Raw genomic sequence first — 20,560 nt, forward strand, 5'->3', positions numbered from 1 at the left:
TATTCTAAATAATATCTCTTTGGTACACACGCACAAATATAAATATGATCATTAAAATATTATACCTCTTCGGTAATGCAAATATTTCCCCATTTTTTGTAAAGCAATAACAAGTACCCTCACAAGATATACAATAAACAAAAGTTAAAATACATTTATTTCATAAACAATCTGCTCCTATTTGACTTTTTTACATCAAATAAATACAGCTTTGTGGAAACTGGGTGTTTACTGTAAAAGAATGCAAAAAGTTCTTTTGTTTTACAGATGCTTCGGGAGCAGACGTGACAACTGTTGGTCGGGCCAGCTGGGATGCTTTTACGGGGTGGCCTTTTAGTCTCATTTGGGAAAAAATATGCCAGCACAAAAGAAAAGGGCTCTCCTACGTACGAAGCGGCGTGAGCTCAGCGGGCGGTAGTCCTTCGGAGGCGTCCCGGAAAAGAAGTCAGAAACGGTGAGCGGCACCCTCTTCCGGCTCGGCGTTGCGAGTGTTGTCGTCGACGCCGCCGCCGCGACGCCGCCGCCTCAGAAATTCTCCTTGTAGAAGTTGAAGCCGAAGTGCTCACACTGAGCTTTGATGACTTTGGCCAAGGCGGGAGAACCGCAGTAGAAGACGTGAACTTTGCCTTTGTTCTCCTCGGAAATTTTCCGGAAGACCTGAGCGGAAAGGACACAAAATCAGAATTGTCCGGCACGAAGGCGGGCCGTGCCGCGGCGTCGCAAAAGAACTGGCGCGACTTGACTCTAACCCTAGCCCGCCGCCAACGATTTGAAACAAAGAAGTGAAAAGCCCAAGCAAGTTTTTTCCCCACATTCCTGTCATGGGCGTTCTGTAGCCCCGCCCCTCCGGCCGAGGCTCCGCGGGGGGAGCAGGCGCCGACGAGTCGTCGGCTCCGGTCGTTTCCGTTCGGTTCTGACCTTGGCCCACTCGGGTCGTCCGGGCTGCGTTCGAGTTCTCAGGCCCGTGATGGAGTCTCTCTTCTCCTTTTTGGCCAGCAGGTCCAGCGCCATCTGCAGGCCAATGGCCTTCATGTCGTTCTTGCACAGGGCCGACGTCATGTACATGTGCATCTCCAGGAAGCGACCTATCATAGTCGGGAGACGAGTCGTTGAGACGGCGCCTCTGCCGGGAGCGGAATCGGGCGTCACCTTCGGGTTCCTCGTCGGCCTGGTCCATCTCCAGTTTGGTCAGGAGGCTGACGAACCACTCGAAGGACTTCTGGTCACGGTTGATCCAAATGAAGTCCACCTGTGAGACGGCCCAAAAGAAATCTCTCCGGAAAAGCCAACTTTTTTTTTTTTTCCCCCTCGTTCGACGCCATCCGCCGACACCGTTTTTGAAACGGATCGCGACGGGCGGACTTACTTTGCGTAGCTTCATTTCGCTATCCTTGATGTTCTCGCACCACGAGTACTTGCAGTTGGGACAGTTCTGCTTCCTGCGCCGGTACCTGGAGCCGCGAACGCACCGCGTCTTGAGAAGAACCGCGCGCAAAAAGGAAAAAACTGCTGCGCAAAAAAAAAAAAATAAAGCGCGGCTTACGCCGGGAGGTCACCTGTACATGATGCTTTGCAGGATGGAAGCGAAGGGCGTGATACCGATGCCCGCGCCGATCAGGACGGCGTGCTCCGACGCGAAGATCTGTCTGGTGGGAGTGCCGTAAGGTCCGTCCACGTAACACTGCGGCGGGCGAGCGCCGTGAAAACGACGCCGAAAGCGGAGACTCTCCTAACTCGGGCTCACCTTGATGTCGCAGATTCGACGGTTCTCGCCGAGCTTCGCCGAAACCTTCCGACGCGCCGGGAGGCGTCAGCGAACGACGGTCCGTCGGGTCGCGCGCACGTTCGCGTGACTCTTACCTCTCTGAGGGGAGGGGCCTCGCCTCTCTCCGGATCATCCGGCCGAGACCGCGGGACGGCGCCGGCCCGGGACCCTCCGTGACGGTACATGGTCAGCTCCACCGCTCGGTCTTCGTTGGACGCCACGGCGCCGTTACGTCGCGGCGAGCCCAACGACTCTTCCTGGAGCGTCGAGGGAGAGTACACGAGTCACCGATCTGCTCCCCGTCCTTTTCTCTCTTTAGCCCGCCAACTAGATGGTGTTCTAATTGGAAACGCCGGTAAAAAGTGGGCACAAAAAGCGCCACGTAACTTGAGCCGACGCCAGGGCCGCGCCTCAAAGGTAGCCGACGAGCGGACCGGCTACCTCGGGGGTGGCCGACTCCCGCCGGTGCAGAAACCTCACGGGAGCTACAGTGGAGCAAATAAGTATTTAATCAACCACCAATTGTGCAAGTTCTCCTACTTGAAAAGATAGAAAGAGAGGCCTGTAATTGTCAACATAGCTAAATCTCAACCATGAGAGACAGAATGTGGAAAAAAAAAAACAGAAAATCACATTGTTTGATTTTTAAAGAATAAGTATTTGGTCACCTACAAACAAGCAAGATTTCTGGATGTCATAGAGGTCTAACTTCTTCTAACCAGGTCTAACGAGGCTCCACTCGTTACATTTATTAATGGCACCTGTTTTAACTCATTATCGGTATAAAAGACACCTGTCCACAATCTCAGTCAGTCACATTCCAAACTACACTAAGGCCAAGACCAAAGAGCTGTCGAAGGACACCAGAGACAACATTGTAGACCTGCACTAGGCTGGGAAGACTGAATCTGCAATAGGTAAAACGCTTGGTGTAAAGAAATCAACTGTGGGAGCAAATATTAGAAAATGGAAGACATACAAGACCACTGATAATCTCCCTCGATCTGGGGCTCCATGCAAGATCTCATCCCGTGGCGTCAAAAAGCAAAAATCCCAGAACAACACGGGGGGACCTAGTGAATGACCTACAGAGAGCTGGGATCACAGTAACAAAGGCTACTATCAGTAACACAATGCGCCGCCAGGGACTCAAATCCTGCACTGCCAGACATGTCCCCCTGCTGAAGAAAGAACACATCCAGGCCCGTCCGAGGTTCGCTAGAGAGCATTTGGGTGATCCAGAAGAGGACTGGGAGAATGTGTTATGGTCAGATGAAACCAAAATAGAACTTTTTGGTAGAAACAAGAGGTTCTGGTGTTTGGAGGAGAAAGAATACTGAATTGCATCCGAAGAACACCATACCCACTGTAAAGCATGGGGTGGAAACATCATGCTTTGGGGCTGTTTTTCTGCAAAGGGACCAGGACGACTGATCTGTGTAAAGGAAAGAATGAATGGGGCCATGTATGGAGAGATTTTGAGTGAAAATCGCCTTCCGTCAGCAAGGGCATTGAAGATGAGACGTGTCTGGGTCTTTCAGCATGACAATGATCCCAAATACACAGCCAGGGCAACAAAGGAGTGGCTTGGTAAGAAGCATTTCAAGGTCCTGGAGTGGCCTAGCCAGTCTCCAGATCTCAACCCCATAGAAAATCTGTGGAAAGTCCGTGTTGCCCCACGACAGCCCCAAAACATCACTGCTCTAGAGGAGATCTGCAACAGTGTGTGAAAAGCTTGTGAAGAGTTACAGAAAACATTTGGCTTCCGTTATTGCCAACAAAGGGTAGATAAAGTATTGAGATGAACTTTTGGTATTGACCAAATACTTATTTTCCACCATGATTTGCAAGGAAATTCTTGAAAAATCAAACATTGTGATTTCCTGTTTTTTTTCTCCACATTCTGTCTCTCATGGTTGAGGTTTACCCATGTTAACAATTACACGCCTCTCTAATATTTTCAAGTTGGAGAACTTCCACAATTAGTGGTTGACTAAATACTCATTTGCCCCACTGTAGGCTATATCGGGGTCCGGTAAGTTTATAAACGGTGAGCGGATTCGGTCGTTTTGCTACCGTAGCCTCGGCGGAGAGCCCGGGCACCGCCGGACTCTGCGGCTGGCGGAAGTACTCGTACAGACGGTTGGTCCACTGGCCCATGGAGCGGATGTGCAGCCACAAACTGTCTGCGCACGCAAAAAAGGAGCGGGCGACCGTGAGCCGGAGCGGAAGGAGATGACGCCGGCCTACGAGCCGGGGTCCCACCGGATTGTTCGGGAGCGCTGCTGATGGTGAAAGGGTGCCACTCGTACTTGGCGATGACCGGAATGTTGACATAGACGTAATCTCCCGGTTTGAAGTGGAAGAACTGAGGACGCTTGATGACCAGATGAGTCACCTGCGCGGCGACACCGTAGCGCAGAGCCGTTAGCAGGGACTCGCCGTTAGCCTGGACTCGCCGTAATACTTTGAAGCCGCGGGGCCGTCATCGGAGCTCGCTACCGCCGCCGTCGCGCCAAAGCGACTGGCCGCGAGACGGTGTGAGGGAGCCGAAAGGTAGCAAAGTCACCTTAGACGGCAGCAGGTTGACCTCCACGATGTATAGGCCTCCCATACGAGACACGGCGATACCGATGATCTTCTCCAGCAGGAAGACCAGACCCGGAACCACGAACCACTTCCAGAAGTTGGCGCAGTGGACCATGAGCAGGGACCACACCCACACGTAAGACAGGTGTGACCAGTAGAACACCTGACAAGTCGCACGGAAGAGACTTTGCTACTCTTGTGACAGTCGATACAAAATAGACAGTGTCAAAAGCCTACACTGGTATTTGTCCTAGTGCTAATAGCAGACCTTTACGATGAAAGTTTCTCATCTCAACAAACAGTTACGTTGGGGAGGTGGGGCGCTTGAAAAGAAAGCGCTCCACCAAATGCTTTCCTAAACAGAAACGGCCATTTCTGGAGGAATTGCGATGATAGCTTTGCTGTAATGGTTGCTATAACGGTTCACTTTTTGTTCATTTTGAGGTATTTCAAGGTCACGTCCTGTTGATTATGGGACATTTCAGGGGGAAAAAAGCCGGATTTTTGGGCCAATGGTCTTTTTTGGCGTGTCAAACAAAAGAGGGACTGCAATTCCAGTCGTTTTGGTGTTTGAACCGTGACGGTGGGTCAAACAGTTTGAGAAACTATCGAAGAAAAATATTCAAAAAACAATATTATAGATGGTAGCTTTTGATTTGCAAAGTTACCATAACCGGAGCGCCCGAGCAGAGCGGCGTCTGCTCTCGAAAGGTGTCGGCATCTCACCTCAAAGTGGCCGCTGCGTCGCACAAAGGTGCTGGAGCAGATCCCCATGAGGCAGATGACCACCTGAAGAACGACGCCCGTCAGCGAGGCGGTGCCTTTGACCCAACCGATGCCGGGTCGCGTGGTCAGCAGGTACTCCCAAAGGCTGAAGCCGCTGCGCTCGGACAGTCTGGCTGGAAGAGGAGCACGCGACGGGGTCGGCGTCGGACCGACCGGCTTATCGCTTTCCGGGAAGTCGGCGTACCAAAGTTGAAGACGTGCGCGGTGGTGTGCACCAGCGTGTATCCCAGGATGGCGTAGCCCACGATCTGGTGCAAGAGGATATTCTGGTCCAGCGGCAAAACCCGGACCACCCAGGTGGCGCGCAACCAGGTGAGACAGCGACGCAGCATCAGGACCTTTCGGCAGGCGGGGTAGAGTAAAGAAAGCTTCGCGCCCCTCGCGGTGGGTGCCGCTTCCGCCAGTTACCATGACAAAGGTGCAGTTGAAGTTGAGGCACTGTCCGCAGCCTTTGGCCAGCATGTAGCAGGCGCTGGCGTGCCGGTGCTGTAGGACGGCGCCGGCGAAGAGCGCCAGGCTGAGGCAAGCGTAGCCGCACAGGAAAAGGAGCTTGCGACTGTTGTTCTGCCAATACGCACGCGTCAAGTAGCGGGGGGTCCGCCGCTTCTTCTGCTCCGCTTCCGGAGGTTTCAGCCAGTTGGCCGCGCTGGGGAAAAGAGCGGGTCAGAAGGGAGGTTTTCCCAAAGGTTTTGGGCGGAGGTGCGTGTGTGCGTGCGTGCGCCCGCACCTGATGGTCAGGTTCTCCATCACCTCCGGGAAGCCTTCCAGTTCCGCTTTGAGCTCCTCAAAGGTGATGGCGCCGCTGGCGTCTTTGTCGGCCGACTCGAAGAGCGCCAGTGTCAGATCGTCCAGTTTCTCTTCTGACAAAGAGATGGCGCTCTCTCGCAGGCACGACTTCAGGACAGTGCGCAGCTCGCCCGGATCGATGGAACCGCTTCCTGCGCGCCCCCGTTCATCTTAGAACGACTAAGGACTTTTGTTTTAACCGATTGGATTCCGACTCGACTCGACCTGTGAACTTCTCCGCGGCGTCCCGTCGACGTACTGACCGAATCCCACGAGTGCGCCGCGGGCCGAAGCTCGCGCGCGCCCTCTGCCGACTAGCTCCGAAGGCGTCAGCGACGACTTCATCGGCCCCAATAGAAAACATAGGACAAATCGGGCGCCGAGGACATGCCGCGTACGACAACTCGCTAAAATATGAATCCCCGTTGCGTATTATCTATTTTATTAAATTCTTAAGGGAATAGTTACCTTTCTCGCACACACAATATAACTGTTTGCATTACTCTAACTCACTTAAGATAATCAATCAGGGAATAGTATCGTTTCTCATATGTACTGTAAGACTGTTTGTACTACTCTAACACACCTAATATAAATTAAATAGCACTTACACCATAGATTAACGAAAAGAAGCAGAATAGATACAGAACGCCATCTTATCTAAGCCCAACATGTGCGCCATGAGCAAGATTGACACACCAACTCTCGCAATCAGTTCTCCCGGCCACTCTAAGGAGAAAGAGCAGGGCGTCTTTTCCTAAAACAGGTAGCATCGGCCGCCCAACCAGGATATAAAGTTGATAACGGGCGCTTGGGACGTCAAGACCGGCGTCGGTCGCTGTGGCAACCGCGTCCCAGCCACGAAGAATGACGCACGAACCTAACCGCCCAAAACCCTCCACGTAGGGATGATCCCAAGAAAACACCCAGCCACACCTTCGGCCCGGCCCACTCTACCGTAGCTTTCAAAAAGACAAGACAAACGGTTCGCTGCTCGGAAACATTTCTATGTAGCCTTGTTTTGGATCCAGCTTTGTTCCTCCGTCATCTGTTTTACCTTGTTTTTTGACCACTGTCAACGAATAAATTGTCAACCTGTTTTCGGTGAGCCTTCTTGAGACTTTGTGTACATGGAGTCAGTACAAAGGGTTAACACAAGAGGGGAACATGCGAAATGTCGGCCCCCACCGGTTGGCTTACGGGAGCGGTGCCGGCAGAGCGCCACTTTGTTTGGCTGACGGTGTTTCCGCGGCTTGGCGGGGGGGGGGGGGGGGGGGCAATTCCTTCAATTCCGACCTTTACTTCAAATAATTTAAATCTAAATAGCGGTTTGGCGGCACGCCGTATCATTTCTCAAATGCGCACCTCGGCTGTATATAACAGTGGCTAACAATGGGGCGGGGTAGCGTGCGCTCACCGTCCACATCGTAGACCCGGAAGAGGAAGCGGAGTTTGTCCGTCTCGCTGCCGTGGATGAGAAGGTCCAGCGCCTCCAAGAGCTCGTCCAGACTGATGGAACTGCTCCCGTCGGAGTCGAAGAGCGCGAAAAAGCGCTCGGCGAAGAAAGACTGGCACGGGGCGGGGAAGTGAAAGGTCGGGACACGGACGCGTTTTCGTCGACGGACCCACCTCTTTGACCTTGAGCGCCGTCTTGAACTCTTCCAGGTCGATCTCTTTGTCTTCTCCTGCGATGCTCTCGAATTGCTCGGTCACCCACTCCAGCCAACGCGCGTCCTCGTCCGCGCTCATGGTCGACCGAGCGAATGCCCCGCGGGGCGCCAAAAGACGCGTCGCTTGCTTCGGTCTGGTTCTTTACTCGCCGGTCCTCGCGGAGCCGGAGCGTGCTAGCGGTCTGGAAGGAGAATTTTCAAGGTCTCGCTGTCAAAAGGGGAGGGCTAAAATGCGTCCACGGCTACATTGGAATCTCTCTGTATGTCCGAGGGCTTTATTGTCGGCGTTCGGTTAGGTTACGGGACAAAGGCAAACGTTTTCTCATTGCTCTGTGTACTGGACTCACACTATTCCATTTTTGAACCATAATCTGGGTTTGACCTTTTTCATGTGGCTCTTTTGGCTTCCAAAGGCAAGACAAACAAGTACAGACACGACTATTGACGCGTTTCGGAGTGAAGAGCTACGGGCCGCCGCCTCGGGGATCGACCGAACCCGAAGCGGTCGCCGGGCTTTAGCCCGGCCGAGGTGAGCCCCGCCGCCAGGTGTCGCCGAAGCCCATCCATTATTAACCAGTGGGTTCGATAGCCCGTAGACTTCACTGTCAATTGAGGAGACGGCTCCTACAGACATTGCGTCGAGCCTTCCCGGAAGGCAGAGCGTCGTCGTTGCTTTCACTGCGATAACCTCAAACACGCAGCGTTCCAACGCCGGACTTAGGAGGAAAGGGAACGAAAGTGTTACGGCATACAGTGTCTCGCGAGTCATTGGTCGAGAATTCAAGGTAATTGTGATATAAAATAGCACCGTGCACACACTTTAAATCGTTGTGAAAAAAAACCCCAAATGATTGGAAAAAATTTGCATAACTGAAATATTTACGTGAATTGAATCACGGCCTGTTTTTTTTTCATTTTTAACCAAGAATCTAGACTGTTTTGCGTTCATATCTATAGAAATTCCGCATTTTTTTGCAAAAACTTAAGAAGCTCTGTTTTGTGACGGCCCCCGCGTTGGATTTGGATTACACAATAGCGTAACTTTGGCTTGAAATATTTACATAAAATGAACAATAACTGGGGTTTTTTGTTGTTGTTGCTTATAACCAGTAATCGGGGCGGTTTTACGTTCATATCAATAGAAAATCCAGTATTTACACATTTATTTTCAAGAATTTTCATCTTAGAAAGCTCTTTGTTTTATGATGGCCGCCATGTTGGAATTTGTATCTACACATAGCATTACTTAAGGTGACCAAACCTCCTCTTTTGCACGGACAAGTCCTCATTTTAGGTCCTATTACTACCGTCCGGCTGGCCGGCCAGGTTTTATAAATTCAGGAAAATTCAGGTTTTTATGATTTTTCACGGGACCAATTTGAAGAGAAAGCTGGGGGACAGCGCCTGCCTGCGTTGACATGGCTCCTAATAGTAGGGGCGGGAGAAGGAGTAGTTCTTGTTTTTTGTTGGCAGTTTAATCCTTGTATGATGGGGCATTACCGTCATCGACTGGGTTGACGGTTTGACGAGAGATCAGGCAGTTACAGACTGCAATAAAGAGTAGTTCTAAGAGACGTGGCTCCATACTGTAAGTTTCTCTCCTGTTAATGTCGATCATGTGTCCTCTGGTGTATATTGTGTACTAGAGATGCAGTATATTGTATTACTTTGTTTATCTGGTTGAATGTTAGTATTATTTTCTAAGTAGCTGTGTTTCTTATGCCTCATGGTTCCATCACCTATGTTAATAAAGGGAAATTCCAAATTGACACAGAGAAGTGTTTACACAATCCAATTAGCGTGTTTTGAAATTGACACTTTGTTGCCTACTACGGTACTGCTGCTGCTGCAGTTGTTTTAGTTTTTTTTTTTGTTTTTTGTTTTTTTTATAACGATAAATACGTATATAATGGCAACTTTTGACTCCTGTCTTTATACTGGCGTGATCTGTAAAATCCCGTTTGGTGTCGCTTCGCTGCGCTGTCGACGATTGTAAACTTTAATAGCAAAGTTTGATTTTGCCTATCAGTGAGCTAAGCTTGGTTAGGCATTATGGGAAATGGAGTTTTGAACTGCTGCGTGTAGAAAAATGCTGGTTGAATAGTTTCAGTTTACTTCGGTTATTGTTTGCGTGCACTCTAGAACATTGAATGAGAATAAAAATTGAGTGGGAAGAACAATTTTTCAACGACAGTTGTAAAGTTTGTAATTTATAAAATTGTTGAGTTGGCACATAGCATACTGTGTGTGTGTGTATTGACTGGACTACATTTCCATGGATCTTCTTTATATTATTTTTTATCATTTGATCAGTTTTTTTTTTAAGGAAGAATAACCTGTTGAGAAAAAAAATGATTTCCATATAGTATACAATATGTACTATATGGCTATATATATATTTTTTTTTTCTTTTTCCCCATAAAACTGAATTTTCTATCCAGGCGGAAGAGGCACTTTTGAGTAAACTGGGAGTAAAATTCAAGTATCTCGAGGCTGGGCCGAGTGTCCTCTTTTTTGGAAATCAAAATATGGTCACCCTAGCATAACAAGCAGGCCAACTGTCTGTTTTTGCGCAAAGAAAAAAAAATTGCAATTTCAACATTTCTGCGTCCATATTAATAAAAAAAAAAACAGCTTTTACGGGTTTTATTTTATGTAACATTTAAATCTAAAAACTGTCGGGTTGTGGGCATAGGCGAAGTTTTGACTTTTGGGGCGGGGGGGGCACAACATGTTGATGACCCCGAAACGCAGTGTCAGCAATAAAATTAACTTACAAAACTATTTATTATAATAAGTTGCAAATAAGCGTTTTTTTTTTGGTTTCTCATCATTTTTTAGGAGAATTCTAAATCAAGCTACTTAGGACAGCTGCACTTTTCGCCAAGATCCATTGAATATGGTACGCCCGCCGGTGTTAACAGGTGAGGTGTTCTGTCAAATTTTGTACCCCATCAGAATTTGCAACTTTGTGTTAAAAACAGTGTTGGGCACGTTACTTTAAAAAAGTAATTAGTTATAGTTACTCGCTACTTCTTCCAAAAAGTAACTGAGTTTGTAACTGAATTACTCTATCGTAAAAGTAACTAGTTACCAGGGAAAGTAACTATTTCCGTTACTTTAAAAAGTTGTTGTGTGTCAAAGAATTTGAAATTTTCTGAGCAGTATTCGAGTCAGTTGAATAGAGAAGAACACACAGGTAGTTGTGTTATAGAACCTTGTAATATTTATTGCACCTCACCAGCAACAGATTTATCCTACACTTGAAGTGCAACAAAAATGAACAGATTTGAATTGCTTACCACAGATGTGGACAAAAGCTTTGCCCCGGGACATAAATTACACTCTACATGCACGTTCTTTCCTTTAATTTCAACCAACTTGAAGTAGTGTTTCTCTCCGAATGTTCTGCCATCATATCCCTCTGCATCTGTTTTGCGTGTGTGTTTGCCGCACGCGCTGTTCCGGTTTGTGTGTGAAAACTCCGGCTCTGATTGGCTTACCATGACACATGACTCTAACCCTCAGTCAATCCCGATCACTTCCATCGCATTTATCCAGGGGGTGCATTCAGGTAGCCTCGTCCCCCTACTCCCCCCGTCACCCTCGGCGCGACCGCCGTCCTCAAGACGGAAGCAGCATTCTTGCTGGCTGACAGTGGGGGATGGGAACGAGGCTAGCATTCAGGTGTAGCAAACACAGAAACGTTGGCAAGCTTTGTCTAATTCAGGGGTCCCCAAACTTTTTCCTGTGAGGGCCACATAACTTTTCCCTTCTCTGATGAGGGCCCGGGGTCAGTTTGTAACAGAAAAAGTGTGACGATTTCCTCCACCAACATATTCAACATGTCACTCAATAAGAACGAGGGGAAAGGGGGGACATAGGGGTAACTTTTTCAAAAACAATGGGAAAAACCTTCTCCCCCATCGCGGCAAAATTTTCGTCGTCCGAGGAAAGTTCACATGATGAGTTTCCCATGATCGAAGTAGCAAATCCTAATATAAATGGGGATTGCCTACCATTTAGGTGTATACAGTAGAACATGGACACAGGATGATGCGAAAAAGGTCGTAGAAGGCATCACATCCCATAAAACTGACGTGAACGAATTTTTGGATCAAATGGAAAACCTCAGGCTGTCCTACCACTTGAAAGGCGTAGAAGTCCAACAATCTTGGATGGCAGCACTTAGTGTAAGGGGAAATTGGGAACCAAGCGAATGCGATGTAACCCTAGCACATGACAGTAGGACACTCACGCGCCGCGTGTGGGATTTCATGGAGCGCACTAGAGATAAATTTAACCAGAGAGCGAATTACACTGCAATTTTGAGAACAGCCCAAAAAGATAATGAACCTTTTGAAGAATACCGGCTCAGGATGACCGCATGTTTTAAGGCAAACAGCGGTATTCCTGAGGATTTTAATGAAGGCAGTGTATATGAGGAACAATTCAAAAATGCCCTCCATGCTCATTCACACCACACAATACGCCAATGGGTGGACAAGCATTGGGTGGACAAAGCAACGGGGACGTTGAAGCAATATGTTCATCAAGCCTTACATGCAGAAAAAGTGTTACAATCTAAAAAGAAAACTGCTGATACATTTTTGTGTACCACAGAAGGAAGGGAGATTTACTTCCAGAGACGGAAACAAGGTAGAGGTAGAGGTAGAGGTAGGGGGGGCTATTTTGGGAATAGCCGACATTCTGGCGCACCACAAAATAAGGGCAACTCATACACATGTGGGGTTTGTGGGCAGCCAGGACATATTTCGCGCCATTGCCCAAAAAGACCAAATTTCAATAAAACCGCATGACTAGAGGCACTGTCTCTCCAACAAAATGACAAGGACAAAATGAATGATGTCAATGTTGAATGGGATCTACAAGAGTTAATGTTGTGTGACCAAATCAAACCCGAAGTACAACTGGTTGTAAACGGTAAACAAATGACTTTTCTCTGTGATACAGGTGCATGTAAAACTGCTTGTAGAGAAAATATCCCGGGATTGACCTTGTCGGACAACAAAACATTTGTCCGAACTGCACAGGGCGAGCTCTCAATGGCGTGTGAGACGAACCCTGCGTGGATCAGGGATCCTTTGGGACAAACTTGTCAAATGCCTGTTCTCATTGTCCCAGATTGTCCTGTCAATTTGTTGGGAAGAGATGGACTACGTATGCTGGGTTTAGCCCTTATACCGATGTCCGAGGGAAACATAGTGGTAAAACGACAACATGATTTGAATAAGGCAGATTTGTGTGTAATACAAGGGTTCGGGGAACCGCGCTTTTATGACACTCTGGACATGACAAACGAACCACCACATAGTACCGGAACGGCTCTTTTGGAACTAGCTGATTGTTTCATTACAAGCCGACAAAGCTCAATGGAGCCAAATGCCCTTCACGTTACTATGTGGTACAAGCCCACTCCGGGGCCCGACGCAGAGTATGAGACTGATCTTGAAAATTTGACCCCCTGTAAAATAACTTTAGATTATTTGTACACTGATAATCAGCAGACAGCTGCTGTGGGGGTCAGACTTCCACCAGAGTTAAGACCTTTTCAAAATTGCCAAACACCACATGTGCCATTGTGTAAGGCCTTTGACGCACAGTGGAAAGATTTGGGCGCTTTTGTAAGACGGTGTGAACTAACGGACGATTGGAAGCCAAGTGAAAAGATGCCTGGCACAGAATGTAGCGAAAAAGCAGAAGTAACAAGAACGGCTCTGTTTTGGAACGTTCAGGTCAAAGTGGGTCGGCACCTGCAATCGCCTTGACCTGACACGTCCTCATTTCTCTTTGTCAGACTATTCTTCACAACTACAAGTCATCCTGGAAAAGAATGAAGAGGTTTCACGTGAGGAATTGGGTAGCATGAAGGACATTACAGTGAAATTGCACATTGAACCAGGAAGCAAATCTGTGTTTATGAAGGCTAGGCTAGGACAGTGCCGTATGCAATTCGTGACAAAGTCGAGGCTGACCTGGATGCGTTGGTCAAAAGTGGTGTTTTGGAACCAGTCACCACCGTCGAATGGGCGACACCAATTGTGCCGGTTCCGGAAAAGAATGACGGAATTCGCACATGTGGCGATTTTAAAGTTGCTTTGAATCCGGTGCTTTGTATGGAGCAGTAACCGCTTCCATTGATCGATGATTTGTTCACAGGTCTGAGCGGGGGTCAAAAATTCAGCCAAATTGACCTCAACCAAGCTTATCCGCAGAAGCATGTGGACAAAGAATCACGGGAGTGGCTGACAATTAACACACACAAGGGACTTTTCAGATATGGCAGATGACCTTTTGGCATCACATCTGCTCCTGCTCTTTTTCAACGGGCTATGGATCCAATTTTGTGTGTTTGATTGCCAGCAGTACAATGTAACTTGGATGACCTTCTCTGCACCGGTGCCAACGACGAGGAGCATCTTCCCAACCTGGATGCTGTCTTAAAAAGGCTAAGGCAGTATGGTCTTCGAGTGCGCAAGGAAAAGTGTGAATTTTTGAGACCATCGGTGGAGTATCTCGGGCATGTGATAGACCACGAAGGACTACACAAGGCTCCATCAAAGACAAAGGCAATTGTGGATGCACCCGCCCCATAAAATGTGAGTCAGCTTAGAGCTTTTTTAGGTCTACTGAGCTATTATGGACGGTTTACTCCCAATTGGGCATCGCTTCTTAAACCATTGCATGAGCTGTTGTGCAAAGATGTAAAATGGAGATGGACGAATGAGTGTGACAAAGCTTTTCGAAATGCCAAAAACGCCCTGATTACATCAGAGGTTCTCACGCATTTCAACCCTTCATATCCAATACAGCCGGCATGCGATGCTTCACTCTATGGTGTGGCTGCTGTCATCTCCCATGTGTTCCCGAGCGGAGATGAAAGACCAATTGCTTTCGCAGCGAGAACACTTAACAAAGCAGAGTCAGACTATGCTCAATTGGAACGAGAAGCATTGAGCATTATTTTTGGTGTGAGGAAGCTCCACCGATATTTGTATGGAAGGAAGTTTACTCTGTTAACGGATCACTGACAACTGACTACGATTTTGGGACCTCATGCAGGAATCCCTTCGCTGGCTGCCACACGTCTTCAGAGGTGGGCTTTGTTGTTATCAGCTCACTCATACGACATCAAGTCGGCTCCCTATCACCCGGCAACCAACGGCTTGGCAGAGAGGTTTGTGCAGACCCTCAAACATGCGCTCAAAGCATCACGAGGGCAAAGTACACTCCATCAGAGACTACACGAATTTCTCCTCAAATACCGAACATCTGTGCATGCAACTACCAAGGTATCGCCAGCGAGCCTGATGTTTTCTCGAGAGATACCAACTGGCATGGACCTGCTGAAACCACCAACCCTGAGCGAGATTGTTCAGATGGATCAACGGAAACAAGTCAAGTACAGAGACCTGCATTCCAAGAACCGAGTTTTTGCACCTTGTGACTCTGTTATGGCCCGGAGTTATCGGAGTGAGGAAAGTGGGCCTCTGCCACCATCATTGCTCAAACTGGGCCTGTTTCCTACACAGTTCAGACAGCTGATGGTGTTTGGCGTCGCCATGTGGATCACTTGTTGGGAACACCAGACGCTACTCCAGAACTGTCTCTTGATTGTGATGACGCTAGCAGTGTAATTATGCCAGAAATGTCTAGCTTAGCGGATGTGCCAAAAATAACAGAAATGTCTAGCTTACCGGATGTGTCAAACTCAAACAATCCTGCTGTAATCGTGTCTAATTCAACCAACGCGCAAACGGAACCCGAAACGGTATCGGAACCTGTTTCCACAAGTGGAAAATCGGAAGTGACTGTTGAACGTCGTTATCCTGCACGCGACAGGCGACTTGACCGCCTGATAGATTGGATTTATAAGTAATGGGGGAAAAACAGGAGGTATTTTTGTGTTTATTTCTGGGACACGTTATGTAAGGGGGAGGAGATGTGACACATTTATGTCACACTATGTCAATTAGAAATATTTGATCTAAAAGCGATGCAGAAAAATTAATTCACGCGTTTGTTACATCGAGATTGGATTACTGTAACTCCCTACTTGCAGCTTGTCCTAAAAGTTCTCTAAAAGGTCTTCAGCTTGTCCAAAACGCAGCAGCAAGACTTTTAACAGGAACCAATAGAAGAGAGCATATCACCCCTGTGCTCCAGGCCCTTCACTGGCTTCCAGTCGAGTTTAGAATTACATTTAAAATCCTCCTTCTTACATTTAAGACCATTAATGGGTTGAGGCCATCTTATCTCTCTGATGCTCTGGTTCCATACCGCCCCAACAAAACTCCCTGCTCTCAGAATGCAGGTCTACTGGTAGTTCCCAGGGTTTCTAAAAGTACTGACGGAGCTAGAGCCTTTAGCCAGCAAGCCCCTGTTTTATGGAATCAGCTTCCAGCTAATATTAAAGAAGCCGAGCCAGTCTGCACATTTAAGATTAGATTAAAAACGTTCCTATTCAACAAAGCTTATGGTCAGGCTAGTTGAAGTCGGAGTAGACTCAAAGTTTAGTCTAAGCTGCCCTAGAAGCTATAAAGCTGGGGGAAGTACAGCCACTGAGTTCTATCTCCTTTTTCTCACTCTACCTACCACTTGTCTTACTTTATTTCTATTTTCCAATGTTAATATCTAGTTGTCTAGTCTCTTCATCACTAGTCACCCGGTGTCCCCTTTCCCCCCTCCCCTCTGGGGAGGGGCTATTTTTCAGCTGCAGCCTCCTGACTGTCCGGACCCCAAGCTGGATGGACGTCCTCGTTGCTACCCCCGTCTCATCTGGCTAGATGGACCTCTTCTTGTTACCCTTTACTCCACCACATTTTTACGGACTGTAACTTACGGACTGTAAATTCGCCTGCTGATTCCCATTAGCGGTCCTGGGGCTTCCTGTCTATCCGTCCTGGGAGTGGATCTCTCCTGACTGTGGTACTCCCCAAGGTTTCTCGTTTTCTCACTAAGACTCTGGAGTTTTGGGAGTTTTTCCTTGCCGACATGGAGGGTCTAAGGATGGGGGATACCCAGGACTTGAATTTATTTATTCATCTTTGTTGCTTCGTTTGCCGTTTCTGATTGTGTATCATATTGCCTCTGCAAAGCCCCTTGAGACAACATTGTTGTGATCCAGGGCTATACAAATAAAATTGAATTGAATTGAACACTGCTTTTGCCATAGTGTGCACTTCCTGTGGGTGTGGTATTACAGTATAAAAGGAATCTCTGTGATGTTTCGGTGATATACAGTATATGCTGAGAAGCACGCTGAATAAAGAAGCGTTGTTCCATTCAAATCTCGGCCTTACATGTACTTAGATTAAGGAAGTACATCACACCGGGAGTGCTGCCCGCCGTGGTGCTGAGGACCGGAGAGACCGGGAACTGCTGGACCGCCGTAAAGAACTGCGCGGTCAGTAACGGGCCGGCCCGGCGCCTGCACTCGCTATAGCTCGTCGGGTTCTTCCCCGGGGACGCGCCAAGGCAGAGGAGAAAGAGGACGAGGAGGAGTTCTCGGCCGAGCTCGCCGGGGAGCTGACCGACGATCGCCCGGACCCGCCGACGGACGAGTCGCTCCTCGCCGCGGTGGCCGGGAAGGTCCGGGCCATCTCATCTGTGGGTGACTGCGCGAACGGCAGGAGAACACGGAGATCGCCGTGCGGCTCGAGAGGAGCGACCCGCCCTCTGTGATGTTCGACGCCCCGGTCGAGCCGGAGACGGGCCGGGCGGTCCCTCGAGCGGCCTCGGACCCGACCTCGCAGGGGTACGGCTGCAAAGCACAGCACGGGTGGGCCAATGCCATTTTGCCGCACGTCGGCAGATCAACAGTTTTGGTGCCGACTTCTCCAAGGATGCGACTTCAGAAGCGAGGAAGAACGAGACCTCGGGTTAGCCTTAAACCCTAATTTGCATAGACTGAAATTTCAGAATCTCCTATAAACCCCTCTATAATATTAAATAACTTCACCACTGTAGACCAAATGGATGTAACCTCAATCATTGTGTCCTCCAAATCATCAAAGTGCCTCCTAGACCCAATCCCAACCAAACTTTTTAAAGAGACCCTGCCTCTATTGATATTATCCTAAATATAATAAATACCTCATTAGTTACTTGCCACGTGCCAGTCCTTTAATTATGCAGTTATTACACCTCTTGAAAAATCCTAATCTTGATCCTGTTATTTTAGCCAATTACAGACCTCTAATCTACCCTTCCTCTCCAAAGCCCTAGAAAGAGTGGTAGTTAAACAACTGTGTCAGCACCTACAGGACTATAGTTTGAACATTTCCAGTTGGCTTTCGAGCTAATCATAGCACTGAAACTGCATTAGTCATTAAGTAAGTCATGACTTGTTACTAGATGCTGACAATGGATTAGTCTCGATCCTGGTTCTGTTGGACCTGAGTGCAGCTTTTGACACAATCGACCATAATATCTTATTGCAGAGACTAGAATGTGACATAGGCATTAGAGGAGCAGCCCTCTGCTCCTCATCTAATAGGTACCAGTTTGTAAATGTAAACCAGCAATCATCACCGTGTTCCAGAGTCAGTTATGGTGTGCCGCAAGGGTCGGTCCTCGGGCCCATCTCGTTTACGCTGTATCTGCTGCCTTTAGGCAGTATCATCCGAAAACAGCATTCATTTTCATGGTTACGCTAACGATACACCATTGTATTTATCAATTAAACCTGATCATATCAGGTAAGTGGATAAACTAAGTACCTGCGTCCGAGATGTAAAGACCTGGACGATCACTAATTATCTTTACATAATCCTGAATAGACAGAGGTCCTTATAATAGGCTAGAGCAGGGCGGTAAATCGAAAATTTACCGTTAGCGAAATTCTTCACGATGACCGACGTAATTTTGACCGTGTCGGTAAATTCGGTAATTTAATAAAACAAGAAAATATAGTCTTTTCATCCCGCTTTGATCGGCGTTGTTCGGCTATGTTCGTTCCCTTTTAAGAAAGCAGTCAGTGTGCTTACGTATGGTAGGGTGACCATATTTTGATTTCCAAAAAAAGAGGACACTCGGCCCGGCCTCGAGATACTTGAATTTTACTCGAAGATCACTCAAAGATGTGTATATCTCCCACTTTTTTTTCCCTCAACAGGCTTTATTCTTCCTAAAAAAAAAAAAAAAAAAAAAAGATCAAACAATAAAAAAAAATAAAAATGAAAAGAATAATTATTTAAAAAAATAATATAATGCAGACTCATGGAAATGTAGTCCAGTTAATACAGACACACAGTTGGCTATGTGCCAACTCAACATTTTTTAAAATTACGATCACGACGATTGTCGTTGACAAAATGTTATTCCCACTCAATTTTTATTCTCATACAATGTTCTAAACTGTACGCAAACAATAACTGAAATAAACTGACAAGCGATTCAACCAGCACGTTTCCAAACGCAGCAGTTCAAATTCAAAACTACATCGCCCATAATGCCTAGCGCAGCTGAGCTCACTGATTGCTAGTATTTGCTACCCTATTAGCGAATACGGGAGCCGAGGCAAAATCAGACTTTGCTAGAAAAGTTTACTATCATCGGCAGTGCAAAAATGCGACAACAAACGGGATTTTACAGATTACACCAGTACAAATCTCCGACAGAAGTCAACAGTTGCCATTATATACGTATTTATCGCAAAAAAAAAAAAAAAAAACTCATAAGCAACACAGCTATTTAGCTATACTAGCATTCAACCGCTAACTAACGCAGAACAATTACAAGACTCATACAATATACTGCATCTCTGTGTACACATATGTACAACAGAAGACACGTGATCGACATTAACAGGAGAAACTTACAGAAAGGTGTATGGAGCCACGTCTTTTAGAACTTATTGAACTCCTTACTGTAGTCTGAGCTCTCGCCAAACCGTCAGTAGATGGTGGTAATTCCCCATGAAACAAAGGGTGAACTGCCCACAAAAAAGAAGAAGAAGATCTACTCTTTCTCCCGCCCCTACTAGTAGGAGCAACGTCAATGCAGGCAAGCGCTGCTGCCCCCTAGCGGCCGGAGGAATTCTCTTCAAGTTGGTCCCGTAAAAAAAAAAACATAAAAACCGGACATTTTTATGAATTTATAAAACCCGCCCGGACAACGAGGATACTGCGTGAAAGTAGGACTTGTCCGGGCAAAAGAGGACATTTGGTCACCCTAACGTATGGAGTCAAGTGGTTTTCAGGAAGCCAAACAAACAGAAGCCCGGTAGGATAACGCTAGCGGCTAACGCTACAAATAAACGTGATGGAGTCGGATAGCGGCGCTAACCTTGTCGAAACGGCTGAAATTAATGAGTTGACTGGGCATGGACTTCATCTAGCTCTGAAAGCTTTCATGATGGTAAAGCACTCAGCATAAAGTATCATCTAACAGTGAAGCCTATATATAATATAACAGTTTAATGGCCACAGCTATTATTCTGTATGTGTTTGCTTTATTCTGCCATCATAAAATCTTAAATGTTTCATTGGCATCAGAGCAATACATCTTTAATCTGGTTGTTTCTGTGTGGGGGGTGCATGTATTCAAAATGTTCTGGAAAAAAAAACAAAACGAAACCTTGACATAAACACTTGTGTTGAACAATTATGTGACAGCAGCCATGACCAATAAGTTGTCTGAAGTGTACTTTTAAAGCTGCAAGTCATTTGTGTTACAATATGTTTGCACAGTTGTCATATTTTTATAATGTACATTTTTCAAGTCATACAAGCTGTTATAAATGTTCACACTAGAATTCTTATTGTTTAAAAGATTTTTTTATACTTAATGTTGAGACTGCATGTGCAATTGTTAAATTGAAAGCTGGTAAATAAATTTAATGAGAAACGGTTCATTTGTATTCCATGCATTGATACAAATTTTCAAATGATATAACAGTCCGCTTGGGCGAATTGATTGTCATTTATCGTTATGGAGGTAA

The 20,560-nt window shown here is 47.1% G+C and overlaps 1 protein-coding gene across 1 annotated transcript; it reads right to left on the reverse strand.

The window, feature by feature from the left end:
* Positions 1-129: 129 nt before the first annotated feature.
* nox5 (NADPH oxidase, EF-hand calcium binding domain 5) lies at positions 130-20,070 on the reverse strand. The gene is made up of 17 exons (XM_057836635.1): positions 19,440-20,070; positions 7,556-7,778; positions 7,344-7,494; positions 5,868-6,078; positions 5,549-5,786; positions 5,325-5,478; positions 5,081-5,253; positions 4,335-4,517; positions 4,031-4,163; positions 3,842-3,951; positions 1,861-2,022; positions 1,745-1,789; positions 1,557-1,681; positions 1,367-1,451; positions 1,150-1,249; positions 919-1,085; positions 130-657 (listed from the first exon to the last, which is right to left on the reverse strand). Exons 2-17 carry the CDS (start codon positions 7,673-7,675, stop codon positions 526-528), a joined length of 2,289 nt encoding a protein of 762 aa, XP_057692618.1. The 5' UTR covers positions 7,676-7,778; positions 19,440-20,070; the 3' UTR covers positions 130-525.
* Positions 20,071-20,560: the final 490 nt, after the last annotated feature.

The sequence above is a fragment of the Corythoichthys intestinalis genome, chromosome 5, assembly GCF_030265065.1.
Source record: "Corythoichthys intestinalis isolate RoL2023-P3 chromosome 5, ASM3026506v1, whole genome shotgun sequence".
NCBI lineage: Eukaryota > Metazoa > Chordata > Actinopteri > Syngnathiformes > Syngnathidae > Corythoichthys > Corythoichthys intestinalis.

Excerpts from the sequence above, each read along its gene's own strand:
- nox5 (XM_057836635.1), bottom strand. The coding sequence starts at position 7,675 with ATGAGCGCGGACGAGGACGCGCGTTGGCTGGAGTGGGTGACCGAGCAA. Across the intron at positions 7,495-7,555 it reads CGGCGCTCAAGGTCAAAGAG|TCTTTCTTCGCCGAGCGCTT; the intron begins GTGGGTCCGTCG and ends GCCCCGTGCCAG. Across the intron at positions 3,952-4,030 it reads CAGCGCTCCCGAACAATCCG|ACAGTTTGTGGCTGCACATC; the intron begins GTGGGACCCCGG and ends TTGCGTGCGCAG.